We start from the raw sequence: 20,324 nt of genomic DNA, 5'->3' as shown, positions 1-20,324 counted from the left end.
AGAGGAGTGACTGGGAGTGCAAAGAAAGGGAGGGGAATGCAGCCCGTAAGAAAGCTGCCTACAGTTCACAAGCAGAAGTGTTTACGTACCCTCTGCAGCTGAGAGTCAATCCGCCACATTCGCAGAGTCTGATCACGGGACCATGTAACCAGCTGGTAGTCTTTAGAACCTACAAAGGACAGAAACAACTTACAGACCCCACTGAAAACAGAAACTATCTCAGCCCTGTGTTTTGTGTAAACAGATTCAAGCAAGCCAGCAGGGAGATCCAATGGACAAGGCACTAAACCGAAAGGCAGAGCAAGTCCTTTTCTGCTTGGAATTGATCAGCCTTTATGCCTCCCTGCACCACGGTTACCACACCTCTAAACATGGTGTAATTTACAGGTGAAAGTAAGTATAATGAATGTGACGCAAGTTTTCTAGGAACTAGGAATGAACAAGATCTACTATAATATTTAAATAAAACAAGTAATATAGTTGAGAAACAGATTTATCTTTACGATAACTGTAAAGTCAAAACATCTTTTAGTTCACCATCTGCTTCAAGATGCAGATGTTTTAAAACTTTTCTAAGCTAAGATGCTTCTGCCCTCCCCCTTTCTCCTTCTGAAAGACGGATGATGCCAAGACAAGTTGAGGTTGCAATGACATGCATCGAGCCACATACTATCTATCAACTGATAAAGGTACACAGGCATATTTATGCCCATGTTTACGTCTGGTGATACAGTTTAAGTTTCCCTTGTCAAACAGCTGCTACGCTTAAGAATTAGCTGCTGCACAGCTGCTTCCTACACCCCTCTTCAGAGGCACAGGGGCTAAATACAGCACAGCAGACTCTGTGGAAGGAGATTTGTGCTATCTTGGTTGTGTCTGCACTGAAGCAGACTTGGAATGCTTGTATGACTGATTTATGTTGCTTGAGATGAGCGTGACTTCCAGCCTCAGACATGTATCTATTAACTAAGACAACACAACTGTGGTTCAAGCCTCCTTGAATGCTCATTCACAAGCTGTCTGAGGCTGCGCCTCCAGATCCTAACACAGTTCTAGATTGCTCTCCTCTTTTGGAAGAGGAAAAGCAAGATATGGAGAAGAAGGTGACTTAACTGAATTTCCCCAGCAGCTGGTGGCAGAGGGTTGGACCACAACTTTTACACGGCACTGCAAAGCTGTACCACCAGTGACACCGCAGCCAGGCGTGCATGTCCTGTCAATGGCACCCCAGGTGCTGGAAACAAAGCTGTGCTCTGTGTGGTTATCCAACCTCTAATACGGAATCTCCTATATTTAGCTGCCTACGCTGGAAAATTTAGTCAGGACTGAACTCTAAGAGCAGCCTCTCTATCCCACACTCCTCCTCCCCTGCTTTTGCCAGCACACAGATAAGGTGGCCTCGCTGGGTCTGTGGTCTGGGATGTGCTGGAGGCTGCTGATCCCGGCAGTGATGTGAGGGGTTAACCGGTCAGCCTGCAGCTGGGAGCAGGGGGAGTTGCCTGAACTCCTACACCCATTTAATAGTTTGTACAATTTATTCTGAAAGATCCATTTAAAAATAGACTCACAGGAGAGTGGAAGCAATTAAGAGTCACCGCTGACCCACTCAGCATTTGGTAGATTTGCTTTGTTAGCATGGAACCAAAGGGCAACGCTTCTGTGGGCACTGCCATAAAACCAGTACAAAACAGCTATAGTTTGAGGGGAATGGGGTGGGAAAGCGGGTAGGAGCTACTCCAGGGAAAGGCAAGAGTCAAATGGCAATAGTGTAAGCATCACAGCCAGGAGCCAGGCCCCCACACTCATGGTCAGCCGATGGCTGCAGCGCAGGGAAGAGCACACATCCAGCCCTGAACTCACCTTCTTTCTGCTTCCTCCACTGAAACTCCAGCACCACATCATCATGTCCCACAAAAGTGTGGACAGGCGTGTTCAAGTCAAAGACGTTCCAGAGAAGCAGACTGTTCTCCCGACGGAGCTGGGGGACCATCACTGTCACCAGCCCATTGCTGAAAGGCTTGAGAGAGAAACACCCCTCCAGTTAGCCCCGGGGAGTTATGCTCCCTTGCTGCTGTAATCATACTCTCATTCCTCCCTTTTCCCACCAAGAATGCTTGGGCTTTGAAGGAGCTCAGCACAAACCACAACGACACCTGAAACTGGGAGGGTCCAAGGCAGCTGCTGTGCAAAACCACTGTCTTACAAGGGGTAAGCAGTAGTACACTGAGATATTCGATGCAGATCACTTAAGATTAATAATTTCTTTCTGCTGCTTCCTCACTTTTCAGCTGTGAGGCTGCAGGGATTTCCCCATTGACTTTTCACATGGGACCCTTACTGCAATTTGCCTGGAGCTGGAAGAACTGGCACCTACGGACTGAGCTTCAGGCCATATTCAAATGTCTGGGGAAGGGAACAGATATGACTGATGTTAAGAGCCTTAGCTTCACATGGTTGGGTGCTTGTTCTGTAAAAGGCAACAGTTCTTGGATGTGATACACTGTAAGGGCCCACCGTGGCATACTTGGAAACACTGGGAGTATAGAGGAAGCACTTGGAGAGGGAAGACCACTGCATTGCTCTGTGCAACATGTACCAATGCTGGAGCTGAGTGGAAAAACAGGACAGCGAGAGCAGCCACGACTTTCCAAGCCTCCTGCTCCCAGAGCCAACCACTGCACCCAGGTTTTCAACCCCCAGAATGATGATGTCCAAGACTGGGCTCTCACACCGTTAGTCATTCCTCCTCCTGAGTGCCCTCCATGGCAGATGTTGCTCTTCTAGGCCTTTTAAGCACCAAGAGAGATTTTTAAAATCAACTTAATGTCCAGCAGTAGAACTGGTGGAAGCCCTTCAGCAGTTCTTCTTTATTTAATGTCCCTTTGTACATTTGCTCTCACAGCACAAGTGGGGCTGGTGGGAGTGTCTCACTCACCGTGTATCTTGCCTTCCAGACAGGAACCTGGCAGGGAAGGATATTGAGGTATTTCCGAGGCTGACGGTAATCCCAGAACTTAAAAAAAAATAGAAGGCAACAGAAAGACAAGCAAAAGCAGGAGTCAGCTGGCTATACTTTCAGGCTGCAGTCTTCCATGCGGCTTGCAGATATAACAGCAAAAAACTTGCCAGGGTGCCCACAGCATCATTAGTAATCCTATTCATTAAGAGCAGAGATGGCCCCAAAGGACAAATATCAAGCTACTAGCATCTGGCAGCATCCCTTAGACAACAAGTGACTTGTTATATTCACAGTGATCATGGCTTGAGTAATTAGAGCAGGGAGATAGGCAGCCTGCATGGGCTTTCAGAGCTACAAGGTACCCTGCAGGCTCCCAGCCAATGTACCAGTCCAGACTGGAGGCAGGCCCACCCTGCTGTTACTGCTAATTTTGTAATGAAGAATCTAACCTTTTGCTTTGCTAGAATTCACAGCAATTGCATTTGCCTCAGAGCTTAGCTAAACGTGAATGAACTCCATTTGGCTGACATACAAAGCGCACTGTTTCCCCGCAAGTAAAAGGCCCTACATAGCAATGCTTGCAGGCAGTCTCTTAGTGATAACCCAGTTCGGCATGAGTTTGGGTACCCCAGAGGCTGGAGTACGTCTCCCCACAAGCTGCTGTAATCAGCTTGAGGCGGGCAACACTGCATTTTGGGGAGAAGGCTTTTCTGGCATGTATGGCCAGCTCCCTTCTGGCAAGCAGCAGGCAGAGGCAGTTGTTTTCAGCTTCAGTACTGCCCAAATACCACAGATATGTGGCAAACATATGTGCACCCATTCTGCAACAACTTCTCTGCCTGTTCTGTAAAGCCACCCCTGGCTCAACACATGCAGGCGGCCAGAAACCAAAACATAAGGATGCGGATCTTGTCAATGGCAAGCACGCCCCAAGACTTCAGCAGCAGTAGAAGGGGATCTGCTCCACCACCCTGACATCTCCCAAGCAGGAGTCCCTGAAGCAACACTTACCCTGACAGAGTTGTCCTGGCTGGATGTGGCCAGCGTATACTCATTGTCAGGATGCCAATCCAGACCGTGGATTTTAGAGAGATGAGCTGCCAAGTACTCTACTGCAGTGCTGGGTTTCTGCAAGGAGAGACATTTTCCTTCTGAGCACAGGACTCCTGAAATTTGGTCTAGTTCTCTGGCATAAGAGACACTTTTAACAAGGGCAAGAGAGGTGGAACACCCTCCTGCTGGGCAAAGGCAAATAGCTCAGCAAAAGCAGTTGAAGAAAAGGTCCTGTGTAGGTGTGGCAAATTCCAGTCACCAAGTGCAGCCCTGAATGATACTTTATACTCAGTAAAACAGTTAAGTACTACAAGATGAAAAGTAAAATGTTAACGGGCACAGTGTCTGGGGAAGCAGGCTATCTACGAGCTCTCTTCAGGCTCGCAGGCTCCCAATTCCCTCTAGTTTAAATTGACTCACAAGAAAGATTTGGGGAAAAAGTAGCATATTTTTCTCAGTATTTATCAGAGTATTTATCCCTCTGACCAGAGGGACATCTGTATCAGGTAGGTGAAAATACGCACAAACTGCTCAAAAAACCCTTCAGCTTACCCTTTTGTCCCAAATTCGGACATCCCCATCATGGCTTGTTGCCAAACAGTTGGCATTTTTCTTGTTCCACTTCACCTGGGAAGCTCCAGCTGCAGTACAAAGAGAGCAGGTCAAAACAAGCAATTAAAAAGTAAATGGCACAGGAGACGCCTGACCTGGGCTTAAAGCTGCTCTTCTTTGCACAGGAAAGGCAGTTCAGAGGAAGGATATCCCAGAAAACAGCACAAAGAATGGTGTGGAAACAATTAACCATTGTGTCCTCAGGACAGCAAAGCAAGAGTGTTCCAGTTACATGCCTAGAGATCTTCTCTGCAATTTCTAGCCACGGGTTGTACCCAATTAAAATACTCATGCCCATTAGTTCAGAAGAAGCAACTTCCTCCAGAGAAGAACTGCAGGTCCACTACCTCCCTCCCAGATCCCTTCTGTTTTCATTCAAGTTACTGCCAGGTGCTTAAAGATTGATTAATTTCTCTCCCCATGTCCTGGTTTCAGCTGGGGTAGAATTTTCTTTTTAGTAGCAGTGCAGTGCTGTGTTTTGGATTTGGTGTCAGAACAATGTCAATAACACACTGCTGTGCTCAGTAACCTTTATACTAAGCCAAGGACTTTTCAGTTTCCCAGGCCTTGCCAGCAGAAAGGCTGGAGGGGCACAAGAAATTGGGAGGGGACACAGCCGGGACAGCTGACCCGAACTGGCCCAAGGGCTGTTCCATACCATGGGACATCATGCTCAGTATATAAACTGGGGGGGTTGGCTGGGGCCTGCCGATCGCTGCTCGGGGGCTGGCTGGGCATCAGTCATTGGATGGTGAGCAACTGTATTGTGCATCACTTGGTTTCTTTTCTCTCTTCCCTTTGAATTTCACTCCTCTCCCCTTCTCCCTCCTTTTAATTATAACTGTTATTATTATTTTGGTTTTACTTAATTCCAATTATTAAATCATTCTTATCTCAACCCTCAAGTTTTACATTCCTTTCTGATTCTCCTCCCCATCCCTCTGGGTGCGTGTGGGGGAGCGAGTGAGTGGCTGCGTGGTACTTAATTATCAGCTGGGGTTAAACCACAACACCCCAACACCCTCTAAACTATCTGATGCTATACAAGGAACTAGTGTTATTATCTATTACTGAAATGGAGGTGCAGGAGAAGGCTGGAGTGCAGGTGGACCTTGTGTCTGGCCAGCTGGAGGTAGACTCACTGGGTGGACCAGAAGGCCACCGTATAACTGTCAAAACACACCACAGAAGTCAAAGACACCAATGGCATTGTAAAGAAACTGGATGATGGTCCAGATATGATGATATACGATATCACAAGGGACTCAGCCAAGGACCTAAAATCAGAAGATGGGCAGTTATTTCTAGTAAGTAGCAAAACACAGCTTCAGTTGATGTGGATTATTCAGGCATTGTGAGAGAAATACATGTTCTGTTCATCCTTATTCTGCCAGTATTTTCGAAACATTTTAAGCTATCAGAAAGGTGAGGTCCATGAAAAAGCTAAACAGATCTCAGCCAGCTGCTAATCCCCACTTCACTACCCACCTCCTGCTGCATGGTGAGCAGATTCATCCTGACAACCTGGCAAAACACTAGTCCAGGGGAAAAAAAAGCTGCCAATAGGCTGCCAGTTGATTGATTTGATCCACTCACAGAAGGGTACATCAACATCTAGACCAACACTAAACGTAATCAGGCATGGGAGGAAGGAAGATTTCCAGGGAGGAAGCTGCTGGGCTGGCTCAGCTGACCCGTGAAACCTGCGCCCAGGCACCAGAATAAGCTATACTTCTCTCCCGTTCAGGAAGGCTTCTGCGTCGCTGATAGAGAGGTTTGCTGGCTGAGAAGGAAGAGGGAGCCACTGCAGATGTGTAGCCTAAGGAGATCTAAGCAGCAGACCGTAAGAGACACACGTTGTGGGGACAGTAACTCAGGAAAAGGCTATTTTTCTCGTCACCCGTGCTTTGCCCAGCTCCAGCAGGCAGCTGGTGAGGACTGACACACAGCACCTGCCAGCAGGCGGGATTACAGGCGGCTGGACAGTCACACTGCCAAGAGCCATGACAAGTGCCTTTCCAGAGCAAGTGCAGCCCAAAGAGCATCTTTGTGTCACCGCTGCAGCTTCCTGCACCTTGAAGGTGCCCCAGGGCAGCAGACACAGCGGTTAATGTAGCCAGCCTCTCAGCAGGTAAGGGAGCAGGCTGGCAGCTGGCAGCACTGACACCACTGCCTGGGGTGCAATTCAGTTTCTCAGCAAACACAAAAGGACATGGAGAAACTACAGGCAGGCGACACAGGACGAGCAGTGCGGCACAGTGGTTAAGCAGGGAAGAAACTATGTCTAAAAGGCAGAAATGGCACGTGACTGTCCATCAACTTCAGGACAGCCAGTCCAAGCACCACCACTGCCCTCCATGCCTGGGAACCTCCAAGGGCTCCACGTTCCTTCTGAGTTCCACTCCTCTCTAAAAGGAGTCGAGAACTGGAGCCTTTCAGGCTGCTCCTACATGGGACAATCACACACGGTGGCACTTTGGTACTCTGCCACAATCAGTTCTGGAGCATGAATGGAGGGATGAATAACAGCAGGGGCATACAACAACAGGCTTGCTTAATGCCTGCATCACACATACATGTCATACTTACCGACTGCAGAGAGCGAGACTGTAGGCTTCCTGGTGTCTCTGAAACACAACAAGGCTAACGTGACTACCCACAGCCCAGCCCAGCAGGTCCACACACACCGCACCACCCACCCCGCAGCAAGCTCCTTGCTATTCCAGGACTAATTTTATTGCTGCCTCTTGGGAGCTAACGTGCCTTCTGCTTACCAAAATACACTGATGTTAAATGGAATACGGAAAGAGGTGACCATCTGGAGGACAGCAGCCATCCTGTCTTGCCACCACACACAGTAGCAAATTTAAGATGTAGGATGGAGTTAGAGGAGCCTAGAGGAGAAACACCTGCAAGAGTGGCACATTGCAACTGGGCAGGCAAGGAAACAGGGCTCACAAAGCGTTGCTGCAGGAAGCAACAAAATAGCCTTTCCCAGGAGGATTAAAAAGAACTAACAGAGCTGTGGAAAAACTAGACAAGAAGCACTGATGTGTTTGTGGAGCCTTTGCAGACCCTGATTCAAGGCAGATGGAGCAGTGACTTCAGAGCAAAGACTTCATGTCTAGCACATAACAACAAAATTACCAGGAAATAAGCCCAGCTGTGTACAGATACTACAGAACAAATTCTGCAGTGGTAGAAGCCAGTGAGGCACCATGACAGCTCCCAGCAGCTAGGACATGGAAAGGCAATTCACTCCTTGACCTTGCTCCTCAGGAAATCACCTGCCCTTTCATGAAAAACACCAGTGAAAATGAGGAACGTTGTCTTCAGCTTTTTTTGTTTGCTGAAAAGCAGAACATTTGCTGGAATGGACTGCACCTCTCCTTCTAATTCTGCCTAATCGAAAAGTTATTTTGTACAAAAAATTAAGCAGAGAATTTCCAGCTGCTCTTACCATAGGGCTACCTCCCTGGGGTGTCATTAGAGACAGCCGCTTCAGCAGCATGTTCTTTGCTGGAGGCCAGCAGCCCCAGGACCTTGCTGCCCCAGCAAGCTCAGAGACCTTATTAGCACAAGTGGGATGTAGAGGCTAGTCAGAGACTGCCTGAGCAGCACTTCTGGACGAGCGATAGACGCAGACACAAAATGATGGAAGGGCACAGTAAGAGTTAAAGTGGGGCTTCTGATAACAGCCTTCAGATAACTCTGGTTTTTGCTTGGCACTAAGATAGCGTCACAGGAAAAGACAACCAGCAGTCATTGTCTCTCTATGTCTTTTAATTACACATTAATAATATATTGCCATTCTCAAGCACCATTTAACCAAGGATCTAAGTGCTTCATAGGAGCTAAACAAGCCTCGGGGTAGCCTGGTGCAGTGGGGTTATATAATTATCCTCCTATTATCACTGAGCAAGGGAGGCAAGAGAGGAACAAAGTGACTTGCCAGGGGTCATAAAGAGTCGCTGTACAGCCAGCAAGAGAACCCAGCAGTCTCAATGCCAGCTCCTTGCTTCGCAGGTGTAAAATATGGGATTTCAATATTGGTGGGTTTTGGATATATAGTTGGAAATACATTACCCTGAAATTACTCATGATAGAAACCACCAGGAATCAAGAGATGGCACAAACAGGAAAATGTTTCTGAACACCACTGCCAGTCTTCCGACCACTGAGGGAGAGCCAGCAACAACCACTGAATTTAGTGGAAAATGGCTTAAGGATCATGAAATGGTGCCCACTCACTCAGCTAAAAAGCCCAGCAGGTTGAGGAACACCTTTGGACTCCAGAAAAAGCTGCCAAGGAAGGATCTGAAGTGGTTAGGAAGTGAAGCCAGTCAGTATTTTTTTAAAACAGGAGTATGACTGTGGCTTAACTGTACCACTCTACCCTTCATTGACTCTGAACTGACTTGAAAATAGGGGAACAGTCATCTTTGAGATTACGGGAAGTAAATGAAGCCCCTTCAAGCGCAGCTGAAAAGCGGCGCCCATCAGTGCATGCTTTGCCCTGCAAGCTGCTAATTACAGAAAGGAGTCCAATGATTTCCCAGCAGCGCAGAAACATACTGATTCTTACTTGATGTCCCAGATATAGATGTATGTGTCAACAGAACTGGTGACCAGCAGGTCTGGCTCAAACACTGCCCAGTCCAGGTCACTGCAAATGCAAAATCATAGTAGGTCAGCAAAGAAAAGCACACACAGTTTGCATCAACTGCTCACAAGCCCCCAGTACATTTCTCTGACAAATTCATGGCATCCGTGACATCTACCAAAACTATTTAAGTGAAAAGCAAGATCTTAATCATTTCTCTAAGTAAATCCCAAGAAGCAGTGAAATGCTTCTAAGTAAATTCCAGTGAAGTAACCTCCTAGCTCTGAACTTTACAGCTATCATGTATGCGCTCCTTCCTCCACAGGCAAAGTTACCAGGCATTCTTGGCATCAACCTCTCTCTGGGATGCCTTCCTATTGGGATCACCCAAGTGCACCTGGGACACAAAGAGCCTCCAGTCAGCCCAAACAACGGCGTTTCAAGGGCTGTACATACTTTCCACAATCAGGAGCTGGAGTAAAAAAAAAAAAAAGTCCTTCACCTGCATTTCCAGCCCAGTGCTGCAATACAACCCTAGAACCAGAGGCAGAAATCTCTCCTGCACCACTGTAACACACTTTGAGCTTGATCTTTGGGATTACCTGCTTTAATTAAGCTGCTACCGCATACAAACATGGCTCGGATTTAATTTAATAAACATGCTGCTATCTATTTCCCAGATGATGGCTGCTGTTCTTCACAAGGACAGCAGCCTAAGGCAATGACACTTGAGCCATCAAAGGCTAAGTTGATATACTGGGGGGAGCCATGAAAAGGTGAGCAGTTTCACATCTGACACCATCTCCAAATGGGAAGGCAGTACAGTCCGGAAAAGTGGAAAAAACAGGCTCAGAGCAAGAGCCTGAGCAGGGCCAGGACCAGAACATTCAGCTTCTATGGAACAATGCACCAGTTTCCACCCAGCGGTCCTCAGCATCCCTCATTCCTCACCTGATTACACGTGTGTGTCCTTGCAGCGATGTGCACACTTCCCCATTACCTTCCTTCCACTTATACAGGTCAACTCGCTGATTGCTCTGAAATCAGATGGAAGAAAGGAGACAGTCTCAGGCAAACCAGGTAGGACAAAAATCCATGTCTTAGGACCAGGTTCTCTTCACTTTGAACAACCTGCTACCAATGAGTCACACTGTGATTAGCAAAGTCCTTGCCCAAAGCGGGAGAGCAAAGATGAAACTACAGGCTGCAAGGACTCAAAAGCTTACACTTTAATTACACCCACTTAAAATTGGAGATGAACAAGAATGGGAGAAAAAAAAAAAAATCACATTGCAAAATATTTCCACGAAATGATGTTCTCTGAGCTTTTATTTCCTAACAACATGCTGTAACTGCAGGCAACAGGCAGCCAAATTCTCTCCGCAGGAATACCCTGCCAGTCTTTTCAGATTCACAAATGGAGTTTTCAGTGAGGGGGATGAGAGACCACCACTGGTCCTCCTCAATTCTTTCCCAATTTCCTTCTGGGATAATCAGGGCCATTGCCAAACAAAACCAATACAGTCTAATGGCTTCAAGGTCACCTCCTCAAGGGTATGTCCATCCTTGCCAGCCCAGGGGGAAAAAAAAAAAAAAAAAAAGCTTTAAGTGCTTATCACTAACTGTAAACCACAGAGGCAAACCAAATGAATCAATGACAACATTATTTAGGGCTCCTTTACTCATTCCAGGAAGAAATCCTCCCCCAAATGCAGCCACACACAAAGTTACTTAGAAACTAGTTACCGTGCTTTAAAGTTCATGTTCTGCCTCAATCGAGGTTTGCTTCGGCCCAGGCTGACTCCAGCCCTTCTGGGGCAGGAATTGCCTTTTTGAGTGCATATATAGCACCAAGCACAGTGATTCTTGGGCTGGAAATTCATCTTGATTTTGCAAAAACAGAAATAACACACCTTCAACATCTGATTTTCATTAGCCTCTTCTCAGACTTAACGTGTACACGAGGGAAAAGATAATAAAGAGGAGACATCTTACATTTTTTGTGGCAGTTTTTTGTGGTGGTGGAGTTTTTTCTACCCCAAAGCTGCTTCATATGAATTTAAACTTGCAGATAGATAAAACACTCCAGCCTTCCCTGAAATGAAAGGTCTCCTCCCAACCCAGCAATGATACATGGCACTTCTCTAATAGCTCACAGCAGGGCTGCACAAGGGCTTGGGGCAAGGAAAACTCCTTGCATGTTTCTTATTGACAGATGGATTTAAGGGGGTAGAGTGAAATTACCAAACAGGATTTGTCCAGGACTCCAGAGCTGCTGCTACAAGATGAGGATCACCAGAAGTTTCTCAGATTCTTAGTGGGGCATCTCACATGGAATGTGCTGACCCTAGCACCAGGTGTGTGGGAATGACAGCTCCTCCCATCAGGAGCATTTTCTAAAAACACATGTTTTTCCTGATAAGTATCAGTATACACTTCCAACAATTTCATCACCCTCTTGTTCAAGCATTTGTGACCACACAAAAGTAACAAGGATCTAGGCTCGAAAACAATGGCATTTCTGAAACAGCAGCAACGTGCTTGAGCCAGAGGGGAGACACAGCCAAGCACAGCAAAAGGACATGTTTCAGCTCTTCTGGAAAGAAGCTAAAAAAATAAGAAGCCCTTATTCAAACACAAGAACAGACTTTCCCTCTGCCTGCACCACTTCCAATTAACAGCACTGCAAGCCAGGTGAGGATGCTGGCCAGCAGGATAGTAGCCTTTTACACACTCCCTTTCCATCCACAGGGATGCAGAGGGATAGGACCCTCAGGGCTGTCTACACCACCTGAACACATGACGACCTCAATAGCAGGCTGATGGAGGACTGACAGCCAGCTGAGTCCCAAAGTGGCAAATCACATCTTCACGTTGCTGAATCCAAGCTGATTTAGCCTTCTGAAAGCACCTTTGCTCCCTTAGACATGGCCCCCCGACACATCCACACTGCCTTCAGACCTGACCTGGGACATGCAGACCTGAGCACACGGTATAAGTCTGCTTTCCACTTCTAAACAAGACAGGCTAAACTCTAGTCCTAGGACAGGGCTGTAATGCATCAGCACCTGAACATCAACCAGCTGTGAGATGGCTGGAAAGGAGGTGACCCATACTGGAAAAGCTGCCTGATCTCATCTTGGGGATTCCTTACCTGATGCGTGTTGGCAACTACATCTAAATCACCAGAACATCTTTGCACCTTCATTTATAAACAGCAAAGTTTGATGCCAGCTGCACCTAGTTTCAGTCTGGAACAAGATGAGCTCCTGTGTTGGCTCCGTGCAGCAAGAGACAGGAGTGCTCAGATGGGTGGGATGGGCACAGCTCCCCTTTGCAGCAGGGTCCTGCTCAGATAAGCATTAATCTGATAACCTGATAAACTGGATATTGCCTTCAGAGTATATCAGAAAAGCATCTTTCCCACTGTACTTGTGGCCTGCACAGTACATTTCCTTATCTGGTTTTGATTTTCACAGACTGTATCCAGAAGTGGCACTGAAGGACACCTTTTTGCAAGTTGAACTAACACTCCACTCAGAAGCAGACAGCTGCTGAAAGCACCTTTCAGATGTCAGTCATGTGCCAGAGCTGGGAGGAGACAGGCTGGGGAAGGTCACCAGAGCAAGCAAGCAAAGGCTCCTAACTGACAACACTGGTCCACTTTTAAGACTGCCCTTAACTTCAATCATAGCCAGTCCAGGAAACAAAAAGAACAAAAAAAACCCAGGAAACCACTTTCAGCTAAGTATTTTCTCAAAAAAATACGTGAAACCTCTCTACCCCCAGCTATTCTAGGACTCTCAGGCTATAAAAGCAGATGCAACATGACAGAAAAAGCATGAGAGCAGTCTGCATCTGGCTAGTGCCGGTTGCTGCAGTGCTGTGGTTGATGGCTAAGACTGCTGCTAGCAGAAACTTGGGGCTCTGGGTGAACAAGCTACAGGGGCATGACAGGGTGAGTAAAGATCAGAGCTAAAAACTGCATTCAGGTCTCAGACGGCCACTACTGCTTCTTCAGACCAGCCTATTCACTTCTCCACACACTGAATAAGAGCTCCTCGATGACTCGGCCCCTGCCCATCTGCAAATCCAGATTGTTACAGCGGTGAGCCAGTATTGACTTGTGCTATTTACAGACTGCCTGGTGCACCACATCCCACCAGGAAGGCAGGGAGGTGAAAACAAAACAGCACAGAGCAAGAAATTCAATAAGTGCACAAATCTCATAACAGAATGGAAGTTAGAAAGAGAGCACACCCCTGCTTCCTTCCAGAAAAGGACCATTTGGGTGCCTGATTTATTTGGCAAGGTGTTTTATAAAAGACAAGCAAGCAAAACTAGATTTAACACTGACTGACCAATAACTCGGAGCCATCAAGCCAAATACCTTGCTGGCAGTAAATGAGAGTTAGGCCTTGATCTTGCAGTGTGACTTGCAGAAGCACGCCTGTGCCAGCTCTGTACAGCCTTCCAAGTCCGCAGAAGTCCACCCGTGAAAGACCAGGGAAGAGGATGAGTTACAGCTTTTAAATGAGTGAACTTACCGAAGCTGCGAAGTAGTATGCGTAGCTGTCGTGCGGGTTCCACTGCACTGCCCCAATGTCCCACTTGCTCTGGCGGGAGATCTTCCGATGACCCTCGTTTGGTGCATCCAGGTTGACTATGTAGAGGAAACGGCGGCTGCAAGACACAGGGACACAAAGAGGCTGCATCACACAGAACTGATCTCAAAATCCCAAGCTCACATGGAGCTCACAGCCTTGCATCTAGAGGGCCAAAGAAGAGCAGGATTTCACAAGACAGATGAAAATACTATTCCAGACACATACTTCAAAAAGAGCTACATTTAAAAAAAAGATAAAACAGACATGCTGAAATTAGACAGGATCTGCAAATGTAATGGGTAGCTCAGACCACAGAAAACCTTGGATAAGTAGAATACAAAAGGAAGCACTGGGAAATGCTGTAAACACATCCAAATAAGCTTTGCTGGCCTAGTCCTGCAGCAGCAGAGCCGAGGCAGCACAGGGCTGGGCGTGCAACGCAACAGCTTCACTGGAACCAGCTTCAGTCTGGAGAGGTTGCTCTGAGCAAGAGTTAACGAGCCTTGACAAACGTAAGATGATTCTAATGGCTGCATCTTTCCACACCATGCTGTCTGGGGGACTTGGTTCCACAGACAGTACGAGTACACCTGCGCAGAGCTAGCTCAGCTGCCAGCAGCTTAACACGGGTGGACAGCACTGCACTGATCTGGTTGTATTACCTGAGCTAACCCTTTATGCAGCAGATGTATTTGCATGACGCTAAACCTGAGCTTGTACATTCTGGTGGACATGGACACCTTCCCCACAAAGCTAGGCAAGGTATCATTCCCTCCACAGTCTGATTCATCTTGCCAGCAAGATAAGCCGCCCAGAAATAATTGTGAGCCAGCTGAACTCTAGTGGACAACCAGCACCAAAACATATTGAACCATATATAATTAACCACACCAGCATCACAAGCTTGCATAGCAAGCACACAGCTGCTCCGAGCACTATGAATTTTCCCAAGAGAACGAACATAAAGAGCATCTTTGCTGCCTTTCCAGACCAAAGTCCTCAGGGCTCCCTACTCTGAAATGCGAAGATGCTGAGCCCTCTGAGGCTCTCCTACAGATTTAAAACAAAGGAGACAAAACCTGAAGGGCTGCTGAGCATGCAGTAGAAGCTTGCAAAGCAGAGGGCCACAGACCCAATGCTGAAGTGCAGACAGGCTGTCCCCAAATAAACAAGCTCTGAAACTGAGCAAGCATAAGGAGGAAGTGGCATCAATTTAGACCCAAAGCAGCTGCTGAGCCAGTTACTCCTGCACAGGGCTGCCAGACTACGGGTTTACACGGAGGCCAGGGGGTCTCTGAGTTGTACGAAAGGACCTAAGGCTGACCAAACGTCAGCTGCACCCACACAACCCTGAATTTCAAGTAAACACCCTTATTGGTGTGGTAATTGTGTCACTGACAGCAGGGCAGCAATAGCTGATAGTACTGAAAGGCAGCAGCTGGGCAGGCAACTGCTGAACAGTTTGAAGACTTGCCCTGGAGGTGGCTACATAATGCCAAGCCCTCCTGGGAGCTCTGGCAGCTTGCAGTCCATGGCACCTCCTGTTCTTGTTGAGTATCATCCCTCACTGAAGCAGGAGAGGAGCAGGTCAGGGAGCTTGGCTCTTATGCCCAAGTACGCTGTGGGGATATCTGGGGCAAATTTTATCTTGAGGAAATTAAGCGAGCTGTATTTCAAGCAGAATCCAAATAGTACTTCATGGTGCTCCACCTCCCACAAGTGGATTTGGGAAAGCACGTATCGGGAAAGCTACGACAGTACTTTATTGTGCTGTTGTTGCTGGCTTTCCATTCTGTATCCCATTGGAAACGTGACCCAGAATCCTTTTCATCCAGCCTTGAACAGAACTCAGCTGCACCTTTCTGAAACAATACATCAGCCCTTCAATTGAGGTCAGCCTGAAGGTTGCTGATTTGGCTTGTGGAAATGATTGTCATACATTTCTAATGGGGACTGTCATGCTCACCCTGAGAGTACTGCACGCTGTCCCAGGCAATCCACTGACATCGCAGTCGCCTGTTAAAGAGAAGCAGAGACAAAATTAAATTATACCTGTCAGGTCAGCTTCTCGGTCAAAACACACAGCTTTGGGGAGGAGTTCAGGAACACCTGCCAGCTCATCTTCAAGGTATAAACTGCTACGGTAAGAGTCAAGGCTGATACCTGTCAGGGATGGCAGAAGTAACATCCCCTTAGAGAAGCACAGATGGGAGACAGGGTGTAGCGGTTGATTTTGGGATGCAGGACAGCGCACAAAAAACATCTTTGTTCAAGTAAACTGAAGGCAAGACCTGGCAGACACCATTACAAGCACTGAGACCTTGCTCCCTTCTCCCCGCTATGGCAATCACAGCTGCAGCCTTTCAGTCAGCAATCTCTAATAATCCGTATTAATCAGCCTCTGCTCCTGCTCAGGAGCTTTCTCAGTCTCTCTCTCTTCCATTGCAGGGCCAGATTTAATTATATGTGTACTGGGAGATAGCAGTGCAACCATTTGTGTGTGGCTGGTCTCCAAAAATGAGACATGGCTAAGAGGCATCAGAATTTACTTTGGCACTGCTTGTAAAGAAGGCTAAGAGATAACTTAAATGCCGTAAGACCCCAAAAAAATTAAACAGACTGTTTCAACATTGTCTCCCCCTTTTTTGTTCAGAATGGAATTGGCCAATCACCTCATTTAATTGCCAAGAGAATAAAGGAAAATTTTACTTGGAAAGCTGAACAGTTCAGCCCATAAGCACAGATATGACTTCAATGCAGTTTTTAGTGTTCACAGTACAAAATCAGCATATGCCCCATACTCTTCAAACTAAGTGCTGTCATCTTCAAAGCTACCTCTCTGAGGGCTCAGGATGTCTCTGCTGCTCTTCAGGATTCTGCTAAGTACTCTCAGCATGGATGTAACAAGACTTCCAGATGTCCCACAGCTACTACTTACAAGCATCACTGAAACCAGACAGACAACATGGCAATCCCACTCCATTTCAATCAGATTTGACAGGAGAATAACCATCACAAAAACCCAGGTTTTTTTCAAGCAGGGCCCCATTCCCTGCTTGCAAGTACACCAACTAACGGAAAAACAGCATCACGGGCTCATTCTTCACTGGAGGCCAAAATGCCACACGGCAAACAGCTACAAATGCCTGCAGAGTTTCAGCAGGAGTCTGCAGTAAACCCCAGGCCTACATCTATACCCCAACCACGCCAAGTTCCAGCACTTCTGTTCCAGGAACAACCCGCTTCCATTGCTTTTTCTTGGTAGCACATCCAGTCTTCTGGCAAGGCTTTCCTAGTCCTAAACTAATGCTGTAAATAAGCAGCTAGTTTTAATATCTCTAAATGGAAAACAAATAATTCCAGCTTCCTAAATTTCACACCACCTTGCAAAACACAGCGGGTTACTAAATTCATACTAAAAAAAACCAAACAAACAGAACACCAAAAAAACAGGAGAAGGAAGCTTTCCTTGACAATACACATTTCACTTCTGAGGAATGAAAATGAGGATCCCTAAAGCTGTTACTGGAACCGGAACTTTCTCATGTGATGAAGAGCTAGTCAGCTGACATATTTCACACAGCTGTGGCCATCTTTCCTCAAGACAGAACAAACACCATCAATTTAAAGTGATTGATAATTTCACATACCAGCTTATTTTTTCCAGTATCGGCACCAGGATCTCATTCTTATAAATTGTTTATTTATTCATTATTATTTAATAATGAACATGGGTAAACTGTTTTTCCAGGCACCAAATGTCATAAAATGTAATGATCAACTAGAATGAAGTAAGAAGTTTCACATGTCAGGCTGCTATTCTGGTTGGTCATAAATGAAGTCATTTTATGGCAACAAATAGCTCCCTACAATACTTCAGTCTTATCTAGGCAACAGAAAGAAAAAAAAAAAACAAAACCAAAAAAAACAACCTGAAAAAAACCAGTTGTCATTTAATGTGCTTGGTGAACTGATATGTCAGTCTTCACAGCACAACCTTCCAGGAGGAGGGAGCTGAAACTGAACAAACCAACCTGAAAGCAGTTTTTATCCTAAAACAGCAATCAGGATAGTTAGAATTGCTGTTTATGAGTAACAATTAGGTGAATAAGCATGGTAGGAGTACCACGCATGTAAAAACCAGCTCTGAGCCCACAACCCAGGCAGCATCTTTTCAGATTTCAACCACCTACTCTGGTATTTCACTTCATTTCTGCTAGGTAAGCCAAGGAAAATACATTTTCATGACTGAACTTCCATTAGTTTCAAATTTAGTTTCATTCTCTCCACCTGTAAGGCAACAGACCAACCCAATGTGCTAAGGCTATACTGGTTTTCAAGAGGTGCAAACTCTTGAGGCAAGAAATATCAGTTCCCTGCACACCCAACTTCCCATCTACACACCAAGTTGCTACAAGTGGTACTATTTCACCGTTGGATGTGGCGAGCTTTACTCTCCTTTTGATAGCAAGGACACTGTGACAAAAGCCTGTGGATCAGAAGAGTACAGAGACTGCCCCCTCTGTCACCTTGTACAGAAAGAGGACGCTTGTAGGCAATACTGGCCCTAAACTACCAGAGATCTTCTGAAGTGTTGCAGGCTGGGTGCTGTAGCTTTCACATGACACGCTCTGGCATGGCGAACAAAGACAACTGCAGTGCTCGCAGACATGTACAGGCTATAAATGTAACAGCTGCCCACTCTTTTGACTCTTGTTTCCATGTAAATTGGTTTTGGGATAGGGATTCTGGAGACAGCATGGCCTACAGACAGGGCTGAAGCCTGGTACAGGACGATTACAGCCAAGGTGTTTCAATTTCTCAAGCTCGGGTTTCCCATCTGCAAAAATGTTCATGCAGACTCCTAAAAAAAGCTCAAGCACAAACGTATAAATGAGTTTAACTTGAAGCAGCAGTCTAGCAGCCCCAACTGCACTGAAGCTCTCCGGTTTCGTATGAGAGAGCAGGCAGGTCAGAACAGCTGAAGAAAGATCACACCACAGTAAACCGAAGCGACCAAAATACCAATGGTTAACCTCGCAATTAAGGTATACGCCTGCACAACAGCAAGACTGAAACCAACTGCTGCAGAAGAAGATGGAAACACCTGTTCTCTCTCCTCTCCGCTCCCACACGCAGTCATTATGAATAAGCAATCAAATCAGGAGGCCACGCATCTCCTGAGCCAGATGCAATTTAAACTGTGATCTAGGAAGACATACCTTCGTACCTCATTACCAGTTTCCTGAGAGCAAACCTTCAACAGCAGACAAACCTGCTTTAACATTTCTTCCATGAGGAAAACAAAGCCAATATAAAGCTTTTGAGGTATAAAAGCAAAAAGCTCTGTGAGCTTACAGGGGGAAGGCTGGATACAGCAGGCAGGACCCTGCACCTGTTTGCAATGATGAGCACAGAGCTGACATTGTTCCAGCACAAGAGGACAAACTAGAAGACAAGTTTGCAGACCTGTATTTTTTATTTTAATCTTTCTGGGTTTCCTGTTGAAGCAGTTCATAGTTCACCCACCATCCCCAGCTTTGCTAAGCAGCTGCCAGCATCTTAAAAAAAACCCGTTTCTTAGAATAGCTCCCAAGAGAGCACATAAGCAAAATCTTAGAATTCTCCAGTAGCCAGCAACTTCAAAAGCTGACCTTTTTGCTATTTATAAAAAACCAAAACCCGCTTTTCCTCCTAATCGAGCAATTCCCAACAATTTATGTCGCAGCAGAGAAGGCAGCTAAAATGGTCTCAGAGGAAAAATGAGGAAAGATGTGTGGGAAGTGGTAATAGCTCCTATTAGGCCTGCCAATATACTTAAAAAAAACAACAGCCGAGATCTAATTAAGACTAAAAATAAAGCGCCTCATGAATCAAGGCAGTATCTCCGCGCAAACGGCTCCGGGACCGGCTCAGCCCCGTCCGCGGCCGCCGAAAGGCCCCCTGGGGCCGCCGAGCCCGCCCGGGCCGGGCCCCGCTCCCGCTCCTCACGGGAACGGCCGCCCCCCCACCCCCCCGGAGCCGGCCAGAGCGGCAGCCCCCCGGCGACGGCGGCGGCGGCCCCCCCCCGACCTGGGCGTCGCGGAACTCCACCACCACATTCTCGCTGCTCCAGCGCGCCGCCATCTTGGGCCGCCCCAGCAACCCCCGACGCCGGCGGGGCAGGGGCGGGGCCGGCGGGGCGCGCGCGCGCGCGGCGCGGGGGCGGCTGGGAAATGCAGTCCGCCCCTGCCGGCGCCCCGCGCACCCCCGCCTGCCGGCCGGGGGCGGGCAGGCCCGGGGGGCGCCGCGGCCTCGCTGCCCGGCAGCGCGGCGGGCCCGGGAGGGCCCGGTTCGCCCTCCCCTGGTGGCGGGCGGCTGCGGCGGCCCCCGGGCGGTTACAGCCCCGCCGCAGGCCCCTGCGGAGCGGGGTGTGTGGAGGAGGAGGGGGGGGGACGACAAGTCCTGTGTTCCCCGGGGCAGCGGCGTCCCCGTGACCCGCAGGCCGCGG

At 47.5% G+C, this 20,324-nt stretch overlaps 1 protein-coding gene across 6 annotated transcripts in view; it reads right to left on the bottom strand.

Moving 5' to 3' along the window:
• WDR59 (WD repeat domain 59) overlaps window positions 1-20,078 on the bottom strand; it is a 51,225-nt gene extending 31,147 nt beyond the window's left edge. For 5 of the 6 annotated variants that reach the window (XM_080410937.1, XM_080410938.1, XM_080410940.1 and 2 more), the window contains exons 1-11: window positions 19,907-20,078; window positions 15,801-15,850; window positions 13,775-13,910; window positions 10,179-10,264; window positions 9,210-9,290; window positions 7,214-7,251; window positions 4,565-4,653; window positions 3,971-4,087; window positions 2,936-3,013; window positions 1,861-2,017; window positions 90-169 (exon numbers count right to left, since the gene is read on the bottom strand). In XM_080410937.1, coding sequence (XP_080267063.1) covers window positions 90-169; window positions 1,861-2,017; window positions 2,936-3,013; window positions 3,971-4,087; window positions 4,565-4,653; window positions 7,214-7,251; window positions 9,210-9,290; window positions 10,179-10,264; window positions 13,775-13,910; window positions 15,801-15,850; window positions 19,907-19,960 — 966 coding nt within the window. In that variant the 5' untranslated portion in view covers window positions 19,961-20,078. Of the gene's footprint in view, window positions 1-89; window positions 170-1,860; window positions 2,018-2,935; window positions 3,014-3,970; window positions 4,088-4,564; window positions 4,654-7,213; window positions 7,252-9,209; window positions 9,291-10,178; window positions 10,265-13,774; window positions 13,911-15,800; window positions 15,851-15,997; window positions 19,878-19,906 lie in introns of those variants that run through there. The other variant, XM_080410939.1, reaches the window with a different exon arrangement.
• Window positions 20,079-20,324: the final 246 nt, after the last annotated feature.

Source organism: Falco punctatus (assembly GCF_963210335.1).
Source record: "Falco punctatus genome assembly, chromosome: 14".
NCBI lineage: Eukaryota > Metazoa > Chordata > Aves > Falconiformes > Falconidae > Falco > Falco punctatus.
Note: the sequence above shows the minus strand (reverse complement) of the source record. Positions and strands in the feature narration are given on the sequence as shown.